The sequence below is a fragment of the Neophocaena asiaeorientalis genome, unplaced genomic scaffold, assembly GCF_003031525.2.
Source record: "Neophocaena asiaeorientalis asiaeorientalis breed wild unplaced genomic scaffold, Neophocaena_asiaeorientalis_V1.1 scaffold49, whole genome shotgun sequence".
NCBI classification, from domain to species: Eukaryota; Metazoa; Chordata; class Mammalia; order Artiodactyla; family Phocoenidae; genus Neophocaena; species Neophocaena asiaeorientalis.
The window spans coordinates 2,397,016-2,416,008 of NW_020172456.1; the positions used below are offsets into that span (position 1 = coordinate 2,397,016).

Below are 18,993 nucleotides of genomic sequence, written 5' to 3' on the forward strand. Positions count from 1 at the left end.
TTCTTTATATGGTTATAATTTTACTTTACAAATGGGAAGGGCCAAGTGTCCTTAGCTTTTTTTCATATGCCTGCAAGTGGTGATCATAGTGAACTAAGTATTCAGTGGATTGAAATATGTTGCTTAGCACCTATAAAAAGGCAACTGTATTCTCAGCCTCTCTCATGTTTGTCATTACCCCTGCCCTACCAAACTCTTTGTACAGCCTAGAAGAAGAACACTCAACTAAAGAGATCATGTCTTCTCCTAACATATTCCCTGGTGATTTTTTTGTTTCTCTGGTTGATTTTTGATCAGCGGTCCTCTGGTCCTTATTAATTGTAGTGTGTGAAAGCCAGTCTTACCACACTTATGATGGAATTTTTTGTTGTTGTTGCTTTTGTTTTCACTGATAATGTAATTTGTGAGAAGCAGAGCAAAATAAACGATATCAAGGAAGCTGTGATGCCGTCTTATCTGTGGCAAGAAAGACAGAACTTGTCATTATCTAACAGAAGGCTTGAGTGTTTCTTTTTAGGGATTACAGATGCTCTACTTTTGGCCTCTCGATAGATTAGGGTGGGGTGGCAGGCATCATTTTACCTACAGTAGAAATCTCATCCTTACTTGGATTTCAGCATTAGGACATTCAGGTACTATTAGCTTTTAAAATCTTACTTGACTATCAAAAGTGTCATATATCCTGGTGGAGCAGAACAGTTTATTTGAAAATCAAACCAAAATGGCCAGCTAATAGAAATACTGTGAGTGCTTCTTGAGGAGAGTGAAAGTTCTGTGGAAGAAAGCATCTTGTTCTAGTTTTTAAAGTAAAACCTATGATTTTTCTGGCAAGCTTTATGACCACGTAATGCCACATCTACAGTCTTGAAGTGCTTATTATAGTTGAAGAACTCTAGTAAATCTGAGCCCGTGTCAGATTGATGGCCTGGCTGCAGGTAGTACCTTTCTTTGGAATACCTTAACTATTTTCTGCCTAATTTACAAGAAAACATCTCCTTTAGCTTTATTGTTTGTTTTTAAAAATGTCAAACCTTTCTTTAGCAAGTAAGCATGTTGTACCTAGAAAATCACATATCCAGGATCTAATGGAATATTTCTTGAAGGAGGAGATCATATAAAAGTGGCTATTTTCATAACTTTTTTCCATCAAACCCCCTCTAAATGATTAAGATTAATATATTTTTTCTCTCATTTCTTAGTGAAATGATTTGCCTTTTTTTGAGTCAGGGTATTTCAGTTTAGTAAAAAATTTAACAACTTTTGGAGTCAAAAGATCTGGGTTCAGGTCCTCATAGCTATCCATGAGACCTTGGAAAAATCACTTTTAACTTTTCTAAACTTGAATTTTTTTTTTTTTTTTTTTTTTTTTTGCGGTACGTGGGCCTCTCACTGTTGTGGCCTCTCCCGTTGCGGAGCACAGGCTCCGGACACACAGGCTCAGCAGCCATGGTTCACGGGCCCAGCCGCTCCGCGGCATGTGGGATCTTCCCGGACCGGGGCGCGAACCCGTGTCCCCTGCATCGGCAGGCGGACTCTCAACCACTGCGCCACCAGGGAAGCCCTAAACTTGAATTTTTTCCATATGAAAATATGAGGTGTTGAAGAACTACAAGAATTAAATGAGAATATATGTGTGGGCAAGTATTATTAAATTTAACAAAACTATTTAAATTATATTTAATCATATGTTAATTTGATGATATACATTTTTGTAATATTAAACTTCATTGACAGACTTAGCTTGTTCTACTTTAGAAGTCTTAATTCTCTTCTAAGTAATTGTATAATCATCGTTAGAAATGTGGTAAACTCATTTCTGGGTCCTTCCTATTTATTTGCTTCTCATGGAACACTGAATAAATAAGATGTTGTTAAAATCTGAAGAAGAAATATAATTCTATACTTTTTTTTTTTTTTTTGGCTGTGCTGCTCAGCTTGCGGGATCTCAGTTCCCTGACCAGGAATTGAACCTGGGCCACAGTGGTGAAAGCCCGGAATCCTAACCACTAGGCCACCAGGGAACTCCCTAATACTTTACATTTTTGCTCTACCTATAGCATGCATGACCTGTCCTTCACTAAGAAAATTATGTATGCTAAAATGGAAAATCTTTTCCTTATGCTAAACATTTTGTTTAATTTCTTCCTGTCATGAACATAAAATCCACATCCTTGCCGAGGTCTAGAAGCCCTTTCGTGATCTGTTGTTTGTACACCCATGCAGACTTATCACCTATATGTCTGCTCTTCTGCCCTCAGTAAGCTACAGCCCCAATGGACACTCATTTCCTAGAACATGCCAAGTTCGTTCTTGCAGCAGGGCCTTCACACTTGCTGTATAATCTGCCTAGAAAATGCTTCCTTCAGATTTTCCCATGACTGATTTCTCATCATTCAGGCTTTAGCTCATGTTACCTCTTCACAAAGGTTATCCCAACCACACTATCAAAAATAGCCCCTCTTGGGACTTCCCTGGTGGCGCAGTGGTTAAGAATCCGCCTGCCAATGCAGGGGACACGGGTTCGAGCCCTGGTCCGGGAAGATCCCACATGCTGCAGAGCAACTAAGCCTGTGCGCCACAACTACTGAGCTTGCACTCTAGAGCTCACGAGCCACAGCTACTGAAGTCCGCGCACCTAGAGCCTGTGCTCAGCAACAAGAGAAGCCACCGCAATGAGAAGCCCGCGCACTGCAAGGAAGAGTAGCCCCTGTTCACCGCAACTAGAGAAAGCCTGCGCGCAGCAACAAAGACCAAATGCAGCCTAAAATAAATTAATAAATTTTAAAAATAATAAAGAAAATAGCCCCTCTTCCCAGTCCCTTTATTGCTTTCAAGGCATTTATCACAAGCCAAAAATTATGCTTTTTATATCTTTGCCCACTAAAATGCACACTCCACAAGATCAGAGACCTCTGTTTTGTTTACTGCCATTTCTGTAGCATCTAGCATAATAAGGGCTCAATGGTTATTTGTTGAATAAGTGAATATATCTTAAATCTCAAACTACTATTAAATATTCTTTTTATCTCTTTTTAATATATAGGATTTTGGAGATGGAGGTGCTTTTCCAGAGATCCACGTGGCCCAGTATCCCCTGGATATGGGACGAAAGAAAAAAATGTCAAATGCACTGGCCATTCAGGTGGATGCTGAAGGAAAAATTAAGTATGATGCAATTGCTCGACAGGGACAGTCAAAAGACAAGGTAACCCTCTCATTGATTTTTTTTCCCCATTGATAAATATTTTGTGAGGAGTTTTTTTAATTGTATGAAAAATGATAAATCTGGCCATTTAGTTTATGTTAAAAGTAACAGTGACGTATACTTAGGCTAACTGAAGATGACTTCATAACAATATGAACAATATAATATGACTTCATAACAGCAATGACTTTTTCCTTTGAAATTCCCCAAATTGGTGATAGGTTATGTATACTTAAGGGTTTTTATGTATTTGTTTTACATTTAAAAAACAGTTCTTCTTTTTCCCTTCTAGTTTTATTGAGATATAATTGACATACAAAACTGTATATTAAAAACAATTCTTTTATAGTACTAACTTTTTTAAAGGCTAGCAAATTTTTTAAAATCTACAATCCTAGCACCCTAAAAAAATTAAATTTAGTTTTGTGTATAGTCTTCTATTTCTCTTCCATGTACTTAAAGAGTATATAGATACTGGGCTTCCCTGGTGGCACAGTGGTTGAGAGTCTGCCTGCTGATGCAGGGGACGCGGGTTCGTGCCCCGGTCCGGGAATTAATTATTTTAATGGTTCATTTGAATAGAATTAATCATATAAACTTCTTTCTCCCTTGATTAAGTACAAAACTGACACTTGCTACTTTTAGGATGGCCCTGCTTACAAAGTAATCCAAAGACCAAAAATGAAGTTTACTTAAAATAATCTCATCACAGAGCAGCCACACTCAGAGCCAAGGAACTATTTTTAAGCCCTAGTTTGTTTTTTTTTAATAAATAAATACTCCAAGTATTTGGAGTATTTTGGAGGTAAAAGGGCTCTTCAGAATTGAAGATACTGGGGAAGGTACTTGAGAACCTTCACTACCTGTCCTTTGCTTCTCTCTCTCCCAAACATTTTCATTTTACCCTGTAAGACAGCACTAATGATAAACCATCATTTGCTCCTCCGTCATGGCTGCTAGTTTTTGGGGAAAACAATTATGCAGTCATGCAAATTTGTATCTCAGGTTTCAGCAGAGCTGTCTTGATGTTCCTCCAAGCTTAGCTCCTATTCCTCTCCATCCCCCCTCAGTTTAACAGGCAACTCCCCATCTGTTTGCAGATAAGGCTATTGGAAGAAAATTGTGGCTTTCTTTATCCTGCACGTGTCTTTTTGTCTTGACTATTCCTTTTGTCTCTATAACAAATCTCTTCTCCTATCTAAACCTAATCTTGCCAAGTGTATTCTAGTGTATCCTGGATCTCACCCCTTCCCCTTTTCTTTGTAACCTCACCTTTACATGTATTCCCACTTTACATATATACACACACGTACACACTCAAACATACTCATCCTTTTTTTACATGAATGAGATTTTAATTCTCATAACTCCCATAGACGCTTTTTTTTTCTTAAGATGTTTTGAAGATTTTCATTAAGAAAAATCTATATAGATATTCTAAGCATTAGTGGTTTCCAATTTTTTAGTTTTGCACACAGTGCTATATTCAAGGTCCATATATAAACATCTTTGCACATGAGTATTTGTGTAAAATAAATTCTTAGTAGTCTATGCATTGGGTCAAAGGATATTCACATTTCAAATGTGACACATAATGCCAGTATGTTCTCTAAAAAGCCTTTGCTTAATCATTATTCCATTCTTTTGTGTTTCCCTCAGACCCTCCATCTGTTAGTCACCATGATTTATCTTATTTCCTTAACATTTCTCTAGTATTGTCCCTTCTTTGCTACTTAGTTCAGACGCTTATTTTTTCTTGCTTAATTTACTGCAGCAGAGTCTGAACCCATCTCCTTGGCATTTGTCTTGCCTGCCTGAAGAAACAGTCATTCACGTTTTTCTGTTTCTCTCCCTCTCTCCCCCACAAAAACACATACAAGCATGCACACTTAAAATCTTTCCATAGCCTTCAGGATAAGAACCAGCCAAGCACCTATGGCACACTTGACCCCTTGCTTACCTTTCTAGCCTAGCATCAACTTTCATGACCAGAATACTGAAATCCAAAAATAAAGAGTCCAGTTTTAGCCGTTCTATTTATTTTCAATAGAAAATAATCACCATAACAGGTGATTGTTAAAGGAGAAGAAACTTGCAGGCATTCCCTATGAATGTCTGCTATGAGGAACTTCTTGCAGCTCCCCTATTATGGCACATTCTTTCTTACCTTGGGAGCTTCCCCTGGGTTCCCTCCGATGCTGGGGAAAGCCGTCTCCCTATTCTTTTTTCTGGCTGAATTCTATTTTCAAGTCGCAACTTGCTCTTCACTATTCCAGGATACTGTCCCTGATCCTCCCTAGCTAGACTGGGTGTCCTTCCTCCCTATTCCCTGTGTTTACTATAAAGTAGCAGTTGTAATTATCCATTTTGTTGCAATTATCCTTTTGTTGTAGTTATCCATTCACTAACAGTGTTCTATGTCATTTGACTAAAAGCTCCTTGAGTACAGAGATTATATCTTTTCATTTTCCTCTTTGGCACCTAACTTAGTGCCTGACAGCTTGACACACAGGCATTCAGAAGTGTTTGTTGGAGGTATTATAGCAATATTTATTGAATAACAGAAAGCCACTTTTCCTGAAGCCAGTAAGGAAGCATGGTCCACTCCTGCAAAAGGAAAAATAGATCCCTATACTTGCAGGGCATATACTGGAAATTTACCCTGGGCCATGAAGGCCTTCATTCACCTTTGTTTTGGTGCACCTCTCCTTCTCTGGAATAATAACTATGCTTTATCGGTATTTGCTACCTCTCCTCTCGTTTATTAGGAAAAAGCAGGATTTTAGGACAATAATTTGACTTTGACAGGATGTGTAATTTTGAATGAAATACAGTTTTAACCCATTTTACATGTATACTAGTGATTCTTTTGTATTGAAAGTAGAGTAGAAATGTTAAAACTGAACTGTTTATTTTTGGATTTCAGTATTCTGGCCAAATAAGGTCTCCATAGTATTGTTCGTTACACAGTAAAAGCCTTACATGTTTGCCTAGAAATCAGCCACTGGAAATGAACCCTAGACTAGTAGTTTATAGGGGTACCACTCTCAGGTTCATACTAACCCTGACTGTAATGGGGAGGCTGTACATGTGTGGGGTATATAGGAAATCTCTTTACATCTTGTTAATTTTGCTGTGAACCGAAAACTGCTCCTAAGACTGCTTTAAAAAAATTATAATAAATAACCACAATGAAGATTAAAAAAAAAAAGAATAGGGCACTCAATGAGTTGAGAAGAAGGATACTGAAGAGAGTGAGTACCTGGAGTATTCTAACATTGTTTATGATGGATGTATTTCCTTGCTGGACTTTATACCCTGGAATATACACTTGAATTCCTTATACAAATTTAATTAATACGTTATTTTTAAAAGCGGATGTATTAATGCGTGAAGTTCTAGACTGCATGTAATAATTCAACATTAACTATGCATTGGCATTTAGAGGAGGGGGACACTTCTTGATTATTTGGGACTGTCTTGAGCATTGTATTATGTTTAACATAACTGGCACTACCTATTAAATGCCAGTAGTGCCCCCTCCTGCCCCCCCACCCCCCGCCGCCGCCATTGTCTTAAACAGAAACATCTCACATATTTTCATAGGCCCTGGGAGGGGAGTTGGAGGCGTTAGCATTGCCCTGTGTTAAAACCACTGATTTTCCTGTTTTAGAAGTAGGAATTGGCTACTAAATGCACAAAATGGGATTTTTAAAAAAATTCATTGTCATTCAGAATGCTGATATGCAAGGTCCTTGACATAGGATGAAAATGGCTTATTGGATTATTGAATTTGCGCTATACAGCAGTGGTTTCTGATTTGTATCAGAGGGATCTGGCATTCTTCAGAAACCAGGGACTTCTCACTGAAATATTAATAGTGAAGGAGCAAGAATGGAAAATGCTAGCTGTAGGTATAAGAGGTGAACAAGGAAAGGTTCCAAGGGATAATCTTCTAGGGCAAGTCTAAGGCGATTGATCTCTCTAAATGTAAAGTAAATACTGTGTACAAGACTTAATGGTAATACAAAATTGGGATAATCTTCTAGGGCAAGTCTAAGGCGATTGATCTCTCTAAATGTAAAGTAAATACTGTGTACAAGACTTAATGGTAATACAAAATTGGGATAATCTTCTAGGGCAAGTCTAAGGCGATTGATCTCTCTAAATGTAAAGTAAATACTGTGTACAAGACTTAATGGTAATACAAAATTGGGTAATACAAAATTGGGTAATACAAAATACTGTGTACAAGACTTAATGGTAATACAAAATTAATGGTAATACAAAATTGGGAATTGTATTACTTAATGGTAATACAAAATGGTAATACAAAATACAAAATTGGGAGAAAAAAATTTTTAAGTAAATCTCAATAGAACTAAATCCTTTTTTTTTTTCCAGTTGTGACTTCAGTCATAAATCTTGAAATAAAAAGCCTGGTGTTTACATTTTTCCTTCTGAAATTATTAAATAGGAAATGTTACATACATGATATTGCCTAAAAGAATGCCTTCAACCCCTCAGCCGCCCCCCAAAAAAACTCCAAACAACCTTAACCCCAAGATAAATTGTATGTTACTACCTTGTTCATAGGATTTCACGAGCTATGTCTATAAAGACAGTGTTTTCTTTCTCTACCTCTGAAATGGTAGGTATGCTGACAAGCTTATCCTTTTAGTCAATCCATCCTTTACCAGTTTTCAGTAATAAAAAACTTCTGTTTCATAGATGAGTTATTATTTTATCTTGTTCACAAAACTCATTTGTGCTCCTGATACCTTGGAAGGTATGTTGTAATTTTTCAGATAATCCTCCCCAGCCCCTTTGCCCCCTGAGATATACTGAGTTTCTTCAGCACATTTGGTTCTCAGGCAATAAAAATTGGGGGTTTTATAGTTAATACCATGGAGGAATCTTGCTCTTCAGATGTCCTTCATCAGCTTTGTGAAATGCTAAAATCTTACTGATGCTCATTTAAAGGGTTATTAACTTTGGAATACCCAAATAAGAAGCAGCAAATGGCTCTTGTATGCTAAATTAGTATTGAGACTTTATGTTGAGTATATACGACTACCAGGGAGTAGAATCCCTTCCTGTAGCAATTACTGTGTAGAAGTAATTAACTCTTCATAGTCTTGGTATTATTTTCTAGAGACTGTTATATAACTTTTAATTCTTACAATATAGATTTTTTCCATACTGAGAAGTAAGACTTTTTTTTTTTAATTTGTTTTTATTGTTGGCTGCGTTGGGTCTTTGTTCCTGCATGCGGGCTTTCTCTAGTTGCGGCGAGCCAGGGCTGCTCTTCATTGCAGTGCGTGGGCTTCTCACTGCGGTGGCTTCTCTTGTTGGCAGAGCATGGGCTCTAGGCACGCGGGCATCAGTAGTTGCGGCACGCAGGCTCAGTAGTTGTGGCTCTCATGCTCTAGAGCGCAGGCTCAGTAGTTGTGGCGCACGGGCTTAGTTGTTCTGCGGCATGTGGGATCTTCCCTGACCAGAGCTTGAACCCGTGTCCCCTGCATTGGCAGGCGGATTCTTAACCACTGCGCCACCAGGGAAGCCCAAGAAGTAAAACTTTTGAGGTCAGCTACAAGCTGTGTGATCTTAACGCACTGAGCCTTGCTTCTCTCACTGGCGTGAGCTTTAGGGTCCCTTCCAAAATGAACACTCTGAGAGGATGGTGACACTAGTAGTTCCCATATCAATAGACATGTTTTGTGGTAAATTATCTACATTTCTTACCTGCTCCCTTTTCTTATTCCTGAGAAAAAAAAGCTAGAGATTTCAGTCTATAGTCATGATACAGTTTTTCCAGGAAATCAACAGCTTATGTAGAACATTCTGCAGGCCCAAAATATATGTACCTTTAGCATAGAATAGAGCCTCTCTGAAAGTCATATGTTCAATCATTTGTACAAAAACGATTGACTGAATGCCTCCTGGGGACCAAGCATTGTTAGAAGCACTGTAGATACTTTAATGAATGAGAGATTCCTCATCAATAATGTAGGTATAATCATAGTGCACACTTCATAGGGTTGATGCGAAAGTTAGTTTATATATATAAAGCAAAAGAACAGTGGCACAAAATAAGTGCTTAATAAATGTTACCTATTATAATTGTTATTACTTTAATGGGCACGACAGGTAAAGATTTAAAGTAGATAATAATTTCATACTGTAAGCAGTGCTTTGAAGAGAGTAAACAGAGTTCTGTGACACTGAATGATTGGGTAGGGAGGGGTTGCTCCTTTAGTGAGGGTGGTCATAGGAGGCCTCCCCCTTGCATACCTGACCTTTGAACGAAGACTCAGGTTGAGAACCCAATTGAAGAACCGGGAGCAATACTCTGTAAAGGCCCAGAATTGGGGGAAAGCAGGTTGTGTTCGAAAAACAGAAGAGTCCATGTGACTGAAGCATAAAGAATGAGGGAGCGAGAGGTACAGGGGAAGATTGAAGCTGTAGGCAAAGCCAGGTCAGGTCGTATAGGCCATTAAGTTTTTTTGCTCTGTTGTTTGGAGTGAGAAATTAGCAATAGCATGCATTTCCTTTAAGCTGTTTTAAGGAATGTCATGGTAGAATGCAATTATTGATATAAGACTTTGACTTATAGTAGTAAACATTTTCTTCTGCAGAAAATTTCTGAAGATCTCAAGTGCCCAGGAATTTGGTTTTCTTTCATATTTATAAGTTGTCCTTTATCTCTGTGTGTGTCAAAGAATTCCTAACTCAAGCAGCAAAATCTAGAATGCTGCTTATCTGTTAAATTTCCAGTACTTCTGTTTTTCTATAAAATCTTCCATGTAAGTTATTATGGAAGTATTCGAAAGGATAGATGGACATGAAAGTCAGTAATATTCTGTTCGGCAGAGGCCTACCAATCAGATAACAGTCCTAAATTTGGATAATGAGTGTAAAATAAGGTATGTGTGTAGAATTTTTTTTTTCATGGAAGAAAGTGTTCTGGGTTTTTTGACCATGGCATATGTTCATTTTCTTAGTCTATGAATAGAGTTGATGCCATAAAAGACAAACATTATAAGTAGGGCGAGGTCAATGAAATTTTTTAGGCCTCCTGAATTTGGAAATTATTCAGTAACCTGACTTAAATTCCAGTGAGCTTGTAATCCAAGATAATGGTGCTATAGGCAGTTTATATCATCATTAATTTCAAGTCCTAGTGAGGCTCAAAAATAGGGATCACTGATGCATAAGATTTCGTTGGCACAATTTATTTGGACACTGACTTGATTAGACGATCTCGAATAATTTAAATGCATGAGGTCAGAGGAAAATTATTAACTTTTATAGCCAGGGCAGCAATTTGTGTATATATATTTTAAACTTCCTTGGTTTTAAAATCTAAAAGACAAAATCTGTGTCCTAAATTTATAAGTGTGCTGAGAGGACATTTTGACTTCTGAAATGACTTAATGAGGTTGCTTCTCTTCATTCTTTGCTTTTCTTAAGCCTGCTTTTGTTTGAACATTTTAGGTCATTTATAGCAAGTACACTGACCTGGTTCCCAAAGAAGTCATGAATGCAGATGACCCAGACCTGCAAAGACCTGATGAAGAAGCCATTAAAGAGGTAACTGGGAATTTATATATATAATTAGTTTAGATGACGTTTTACATCTTTATTAACTTTCAAACCACTCAATGTGTTGTTTCTTATTTCAGATAACAGAAAAGACAAGGGTAGCCTTAGAAAAATCTGTATCGCAGAAGGTTGCTGCAGCCATGCCAGTCCGAGCAGCTGATAAACTGGCTCCTGCTCAGTATATCCGGTATGAATCATGCCTGGAGGTTTTAGTTTCATGTGGGAAGTGACTGGAGTTGGGGGTCCTGGTATTCTTTCACTATCTTTAGTCACAACTGTAAATGCAGTTTTTTGAATAATGACTTGAAGCCTATTGACTCTTTGTGCATTCAGTTGAAAGCAGAATATTTTAAGCTATCCACTTGTAAGATATTAGCTATTATGCTATTTTAAAAACATTTTTTGTTTTTAGAAATTAACAATTACATAGAGTATGTGATGCAAGCCACAATGATTATAGTTTTCCATTTTTATATAACAGTATATTGGAAATATTATATAGTATAATACTATTATAATTATTTAATATAATAGTATACTATAAATATTAATATCATTTATATAATAATAGGCATCCTTATAATACTTCCAAATTTTGAGGGATTTCACGCAACTAAATCTTTATGTGGAAAGATGATTCATATATAGATATTAACGGAGAATTGAGAGCTGGTAGGACTGCTGCCATTATTCTTTCTGTTATACAGCCTATGCTTAGTCAAAAACTACTAACTATAAGTTGCTTGCTTAGGATATTATGAGGCATTTTTTCCTCAAATAGGTGCAGACTTACAAAATAGGTGCTATTTTTTAGACCTCTTATCTGTGAAATTGAACACTGTGGCTTCCATGGTTCAAAATGGACTGTGATGAATTATTTGCAAATTAATACAGCTATAGTTTACATTGTGCTTATAACTCAGAATTGCTGTTAGTTCTCTTATCTCTGTTGCTATCTGCTCTGCCTAAATTTTGTTGCAATTTTCGATTAATACTTTGTGAGAGAAATTGACAGTGTAGTCCAGTTTAGGATTGTAATAGAAGAAAAATACCTATTGAAAACTTGAACTGGTTATACCTTTAGTTTCATCTACATTCTTTAGATACACACCATCTCAACAAGGAGTGGCCTTCAACTCTGGAGCTAAACAGAGAGTTATTCGAATGGTGGAAATGCAGAAAGATCCGATGGAACCTCCAAGGTTCAAGTAAGTAGGTGGTTTCATGAGAAGGAACCACTATTCCTAAAGAGATATCAAAGGAGGAAAATGTATATCAACATGTAGATGGGTAAACAGATCGTGAGACATCTATACGTGGAATACTGTTGAGCAATAAAAAGGAATAAACTTTATTTAATATGTGCAGTAAAGTGAAATGGGTGAATCTCAAAATAATTATGCTGAGTGAAAGAAGTGAGACACAAACAAGTACATACTGTATGATTCTTTTCATATAGAACTCTAGAAAATGCAAACTAGTCTACGATGACAGGAAGCAGATCAGTGGTTGCCTGCTGGGAAGGAGGGAGTATGGATAGGCGATGAGAGGAAAAAGAGGGATAGGCAAAGGGGCATGCAGAAACTTTTGGTAGTGATGGGTATCTTCACTATTTTGATTGTGATGATGGTTTCACAGGTATTTACTTGTGTCAGAAGTTAATCAGATTGTACACATCATGTATAGTTAATTGTACATTAGTTGTACCTCAATAAAGCTGTTTCTTAAGAAGGCAAAAATATATTGCTCGATGAAATGATGTTAATAGTGTGGAGGTGAAGTGGGTAATGATGATGACAGAGTTGGCTGTGTTTTAATAATTGTTGAAGATGAGTGGTTGTGGTGAGAAAAACAACTTTGGAGGGAAACAACTTTTTTTTTCCTGAGTTGCTGCCTAGGCATTTTACAGTATGATAGCCCTGCTCACACCTAGAGACTGGACATTTAGATTAAGACTTGTGTTTAGGATGCCGGTCATAAGTTCCCACTTTGCCTTTCCGAGGGAACCTTTTAAAATATAGTTGGCCCTTTGTATCTGCAGGTTCTGCGCCCGTTGTTCCAACCAACCACAGATCAAAAATATTTGGGAAGGTTTTCCCTGGTGGTCAAGTGGTTAGTACTCTGTGCTTCCACTGCAGGGGGCACGGGCTCAGTCCCTGGTCGGGGAGCTAAGATCCCACATGCCGCGTGGCATGGCCAAAAGAATTGTTTGTAAAAAAAAAAAGTCCAGAAAGTTCTCAAAAGCAAAACTTAATTTGCCACACCTACCAGAACTATTTATATAACATTTACATTGTATTAGGTATTATACGTAATCTAGAAATGATGTAAAGTATATAATAGGTTATATGCAGATACTACGCCACTTTTTTTTTTTTTTTTTTCTGTATGCGGGCCTCTCACTGTCGTGGCCTCTCCCGTTGCGGAGCACAGGCTCCGGACACGCAGGCTCAGCGGCCATGGCTCACGGGCCCAGCCGCTCCGTGGCATGTGAGCTCTTCCCAGACCCAGGCACGAACCCGTGTCCGCTAGCATCGGCAGGCGGACTCTCAACCACTGTGCCACCAAGGAAGCCCCTACGCCACTTTAATAAAGGACTTGAGCATTCACGGCTTTTGGTATCCTCAGGCGTCGAGGAACCAATCCTCCTCAGATACCAAAGGGTGACTATAACTACTTAGAGTTAAGCCCCAGGAAAAGTTAGTATCCTCTGTCCCAACTACCTTATAAGTAATAGGTATTGCTATGCTGCTCTCCATCTCCTGCTCACTTGTGGCCTAGGACAGAAGATTATCCTTCCTCCAGTTCTTTCCTCGTTCCTCACTCCTCACTTCTGGGATCTGAAAGTAATAATAAATCTTGTGACTCTACTTCTTCAGGTGGGTGTATTAAAACTGCACCTTTAATTGAAACAACCCAATGGGTTTCACTTCCCCAGAGTGGGAGCTTGGATGCTCAGAGAGCTATCTGCGGACCCTGGGTGGGTGTCTTGTGCCCCTCATTCAGCAGGTCATAATCTGCACATTCTTAATTGAATACACCAGCTCTAGCTTCTCAACGCGTTGCTATATTATAGGTGGACATTTGTTATATACTCTGTTTTTGTATCTGTTTGAAGCTTTACATAATAAAAAATAAGGAGGGGAGACGACATATTAACTAAAAAGGAAAAATCTGTATCACTCTGTGGTTGTGCTTTGGTTTATCCTTCAGGATTAATAAGAAAATTCCCCGGGGACCACCTTCTCCTCCTGCACCTGTCATGCATTCTCCTAGCCGAAAGGTAATCTTTGCTCTAGTTTAAAATCTCTTTTTGTACTCATGATTACTAATTTTATAAATAACCTCGCATAGAATAAAGTCTAGATGCCTATGTAGTTACATTTCACCACACTTAGTTTCTTTAATTTGTTTTGCAAGACCAAATAGGGACCCACTCAAGACTATAACATGCAGTTCCAGAGTGCCTATGAGAATGTATGTAAAATGTTAGCTAGTAGTTTTATTATTATTAACCTAACCCCTGCATTTAATGGAATGAAAAGGGTCTGGTATTTGACAAGAAGAATGTTATCATAGTTATAGGAAGGAAGTACCTGGGATCATTAAGTCTGTGCTTCATAGTCCAAGTGGCTTTTTTTAGATATATTTTATTACCCAACTAAAAAAACAAGTTTCTCATCTGAAAGAAGTCACATCAGTTTAAATATGTAAAAATACTGCATTTATAACTGTCAAAAATAATTTATAGATTATTTTCCATTTTTTATATTAAAGTTATTACTAGAACCCATGATATGGGAACATAGTATATAGTGCCACCAAACAAATGGAATTAGGACCTTTGACTAAATCCATCCATATGTAGTGTATACTGAGCTGTCTTTGAAGAGAAAGATTGCACTTAGGTTTTTAGCTAGACTATAAATCTAAAAATGTCTCTTCTTCCTCTCTTTTCTCAATTCAGATGACCGTGAAGGAACAACAAGAGTGGAAGATTCCTCCCTGTATTTCAAACTGGAAAAATGCAAAGGTAATTAACTTGTCATAAAATCATAAAAGGTAATTAACTTGTCTTAGTTTTAGAACCTCCTGGAAAACACCCAGGAAGGACCTTCAGCCTGGGTACCTTTAGTTGAAACCTCAGCATCTCATTTAGCTGAAGATTTTCAAGAAGGAACACTCAACTTATGTGACTTTTCTCTTTTTATTTTAATGTAATAGAAATGTTAGTATGCCAGGCACATGAATACCATGTGGATTCTCCTAGTAAATTGTAGTTACTAGAAGCATATAGAGAAGGAAAGGGTAGAATAAAGTAACGTATCAATGAAAGATAGTATTCTTTAGAAAACTCAAATTTATATCTAAAATTCTTCCTGAAAGGATTTAAACCAATTTAAATAATCATATGACAAAACAGAGTAAATGTTTGGATATATTCATTGCTTTAATTTTTAAATTACTTGTTTCTCTTTATAACAATGCAAGTATAAACTATATGTACTAATCACCAAAGCTACCAGGAGTCATGAAGAATCTGTAAAATAATGCAGACTAAATTTCCTAATCACTGTTTCCTCTTTTCTCTCAAATAATATTTCATGATTCTGATGTTGATGGGTGAAGAAGGCTACTTTAACCCATGGTTTAAATATAAATTATTCCTTAAAGGAAGTTAGGGAATTCCCTGGTGGTCCAGTGGATAAGACTCCGCACTTTCACTGCCAAGGGCCCGGGTTCAGTCCCTGGTCGGGGAAGTAAGATCCCACAAGCTGTGCAGCGTGTCCAAAAAAAAAAAAGAAGTTATACACTCATCCTGAAACAAAAAGATTGTTGGGTGGTCTGGTTTGGATTGATTAATATGTATGTAACTATGGTATCTTGAGCTGACTCTGTAACACTTCCTTATATTGGGAATAAAGACCATGGACTAGAGGTCAGTATTTGGGAGTCTAGTCAGAAATCTGGAAAAATAAAGCTAAGCCTGAAAATTACATGAATGTTCAAACGTGTTCCTTGAGTTGTTGAAGTAGGATGCAAAATTTCAAAACACAGAATCTTAGTTGTCTAGCAAATTTTATCTTTTTTCCATTTACTAAAACTTGCAGGGTTCCTAGAATCTGACAAGTCATGAGAACAGTATAGCAGATTACGCTACCTATAGACACTGATTTTAGTGATTTGTTCTACCTTTGTATGGCTGTTACATCTACTTGATGAACAACTATTAACTATTTGATAGTGATTTCCTTTTATTATAACCCACAAACTTAACATGAGAATCTGTTTTCCCAGAGCGTGCACTCTGAAATCATACTTCCCAAGTTTAAATCCTAGTTTGTCTGTTTATTAACTGTATGACCTTGGGGACGTTACCTCAGTATCCTTATTTGTGAAATGGAAATAATAATGTTACCAGTCTTACAGAATTGATGTGAAGGTTAAATGAGGCCATGGATATAAAGTGCTTAAACAATCCTCCACACAAAACACTCATTGTTAGCTGCTGCTATTGTTGCTTAATTGTGAAGAAAGATGTAAGGAAAAAACTTTAAATGGTTGTCAAAACGGACATATATAAATCTAGTTTTAAAGACTCTGCAGTAGCTCTTTTGTGACCAGTGTTTTCTATCTGCCTTCACACTAGGGTTATACAATTCCATTAGATAAACGTCTGGCAGCGGATGGAAGAGGACTGCAGACAGTTCACATCAATGAAAATTTTGCAAAACTGGCCGAAGCCCTCTACATTGCTGATCGGAAGGTTGATCTATTATAATTAAGTTGTTTAATGCTCTTGATAATTTGTAAATCCGTTCTCAGTTACCTAAGATACTGTTATTTTAGCTACACTGCTGAGTACCTGAAGAGGCTGTCACCTGTGGATGTGTTCGAGAGATGACAGGTGCTGGTTGCAGCTCTGTACCTGGTCTCAGCGTTCGTAGACTCGAACACCTTCCTCACCACTGGTGGTTCGGATTCCTCACAACATTCCAGAATAATGATTAACTAGGCTGATCACATTTTGGGAAGATTGCCAGCTGCTCTTTTTAGGTTTCATCATTTTTCTCTCTTTTAAATGTAGGTATCTCCCAAAAGGTATCAGGGAGGGGCAAATAAACATTCCGATGTGTTGAATGCTATAGAACATGACATTCATAATATTGGCTGTCTATTAATATCATGGTATTAATATGTGTATTTGAACTTTACATACATCATGGCATGTGTATAGAACATAGAAGAGTACACCTTCTGTATCACAGTGAGCACCCTTATGGAAATTATCTCTTGCACATCTACACTAAGGCTTTATCTTTTTTTTTTGAATTTTATTTATCTTGTTATACAGCAAGTTCTTATTAGTCATCCATTTTATCCACATCAGTGTATAAATGTCAGTCTCAGTCTCCCAATTCATCACACACACACACCCGCCACTTTTCCCCCTTGGTGTCCATACATTTCTTCTCTGCATGTGTGTCAACTTCTGCCCTGCAAACCGGTTCATCTGTACCATTTTTCTAGGTTCCACATATATGCGTTAATATACAATTTGTTTTTCTCTTTCTGACTTACTTCACTCTGTATGACAGTCTTTAGATCCATCCACATCTCTACAAATGACCCAATTTGATTCCTCTTTTATGGCTGAGTAATATTTCATTGTATATATTTACCACATCTTCTTTATCTATTCATCTGTCGATGAGTATTTAGGTTGCTTCCATGACCTGGCTATTGTAAATAGTGCTGCAGTGAACATTGAGGTGCATGTGTCTTTGAATTATGGTTTTCTCTGGGTATATGCCCAGTAGTGGGATTGCTGGGTCATATGGTAATTCTATGTTTAGTTTTCTAAGGAACCTCCATACAGTTTTTCATAGTGGCTGTATCAATTTACATTCCCACCAACAGTGCAAGAGGGTTCTCTTTGCTCCACACCCTCTCCAGCATTTGTTGTTAGTAGATTTTCTGATGCCCATTCTAACAGCTGTGAGGAGATACCTCATTGTAGTTTTGATTTGCATTTCTCTAATAGTTAGTCATGTTGAGCAGCTTTTGATGTGCTTCTCAGCCATCTGTATGTCTTCTTTGAAGAAATGTCTATTTAGGTCTTCTGCCCATTTTTGGATTGGGTTGCTTGTTTTTTTTAATATTGAGCTGCATGAGCTATTTATATATAATGGTTTATCAATTTTGTTTATCTTCTTAAAAAACCAGCTTTTAGTTTTATTGATCTTTGCTGTTGTTTTCTTTGTTTCTATTTCATTTATTTCTGCTCTGATCTTTATGATTTCTTTCCTTCTGCTAACTTTCGTTTTGTTTGTTCTTCTTTCTATGGTTCCTTTAGGTGTAAGGTTAGATTGTTTATTTGAGATTTTTCCTGTTTCTTGAGGTAGGCTTTATAGCTATAAACTTCCCTCTTAGAACTGCTTTTGCTGCATCCCATAGGTTTTCGATCGTCATTGTCATTTGTCTGTAGGTAGTTTTTGATTTCCTCTTTGATTTCTTCAGTTATCCCTTGGTTATTTAGTAATGTATTGTTTAGCCTCCATGTGTTTGTGTTTTTTAGGGTTTTTTTCCCTGTAATTCATTTCTAATCTTACAGCGTTGTGGTCAGAAAAGATGCTTGATATGATTTCAATTTTCTTAAATTTACTGAGGCTGGATTTGTCACCCAAGGTGTGATCTATCCTGGAGAATGTTCCGTGCGCACTTGAGAAGAAAGTGTAATCTGCTGTTTTTGGATGGAATGTCAATTAAATCTATCTGGTCTATTTTGTCATTTAAAGCTTGTGTTTTCTTATTTATTTTCATTTTGGATGATCTGTCCATTGGTGTAAGTGAGGTGTTAAAGCCCCCCACCATTATTGTGTTACTGTCGATTTCCTCTATTATAGCTGTTAGGAGTTGCCTTATGTATTGAGGTGCTCCTATGTTGGGTGCATATATATTTATAATTGTTATATCTTCTTCTTGGATTGATCCCTTGATCATTATGTAGTGTCCTTCCTTGTCTTTTGAACATTCTTTATTTAATCTGCTATCTGCCCTCTAAGGCTTTATCTTGAGTTGGTCTGATTGATTTTGAGAATATAACCAGTTCCTGTTATTGATATTGAAATTTGCTTTACTGGAATCTTGTTTAATTTTATTTTTTAGGTTGTTTCTGAGGA

The 18,993-nt window shown here is 37.3% G+C and overlaps 1 protein-coding gene across 1 annotated transcript in view; it reads left to right on the forward strand.

The window, feature by feature from the left end:
• SNW1 (SNW domain containing 1) overlaps positions 1-18,993 on the forward strand; it is a 32,595-nt gene that overhangs the window by 5,947 nt on the left and 7,655 nt on the right. Inside the window, exons 3-9 of the mRNA XM_024737843.1 lie at positions 3,044-3,205; positions 10,703-10,798; positions 10,891-10,997; positions 11,914-12,018; positions 14,024-14,093; positions 14,778-14,843; positions 16,461-16,577. Coding sequence (XP_024593611.1) covers positions 3,044-3,205; positions 10,703-10,798; positions 10,891-10,997; positions 11,914-12,018; positions 14,024-14,093; positions 14,778-14,843; positions 16,461-16,577 — 723 coding nt within the window. The remainder of the gene's footprint in view (positions 1-3,043; positions 3,206-10,702; positions 10,799-10,890; positions 10,998-11,913; positions 12,019-14,023; positions 14,094-14,777; positions 14,844-16,460; positions 16,578-18,993) is intronic.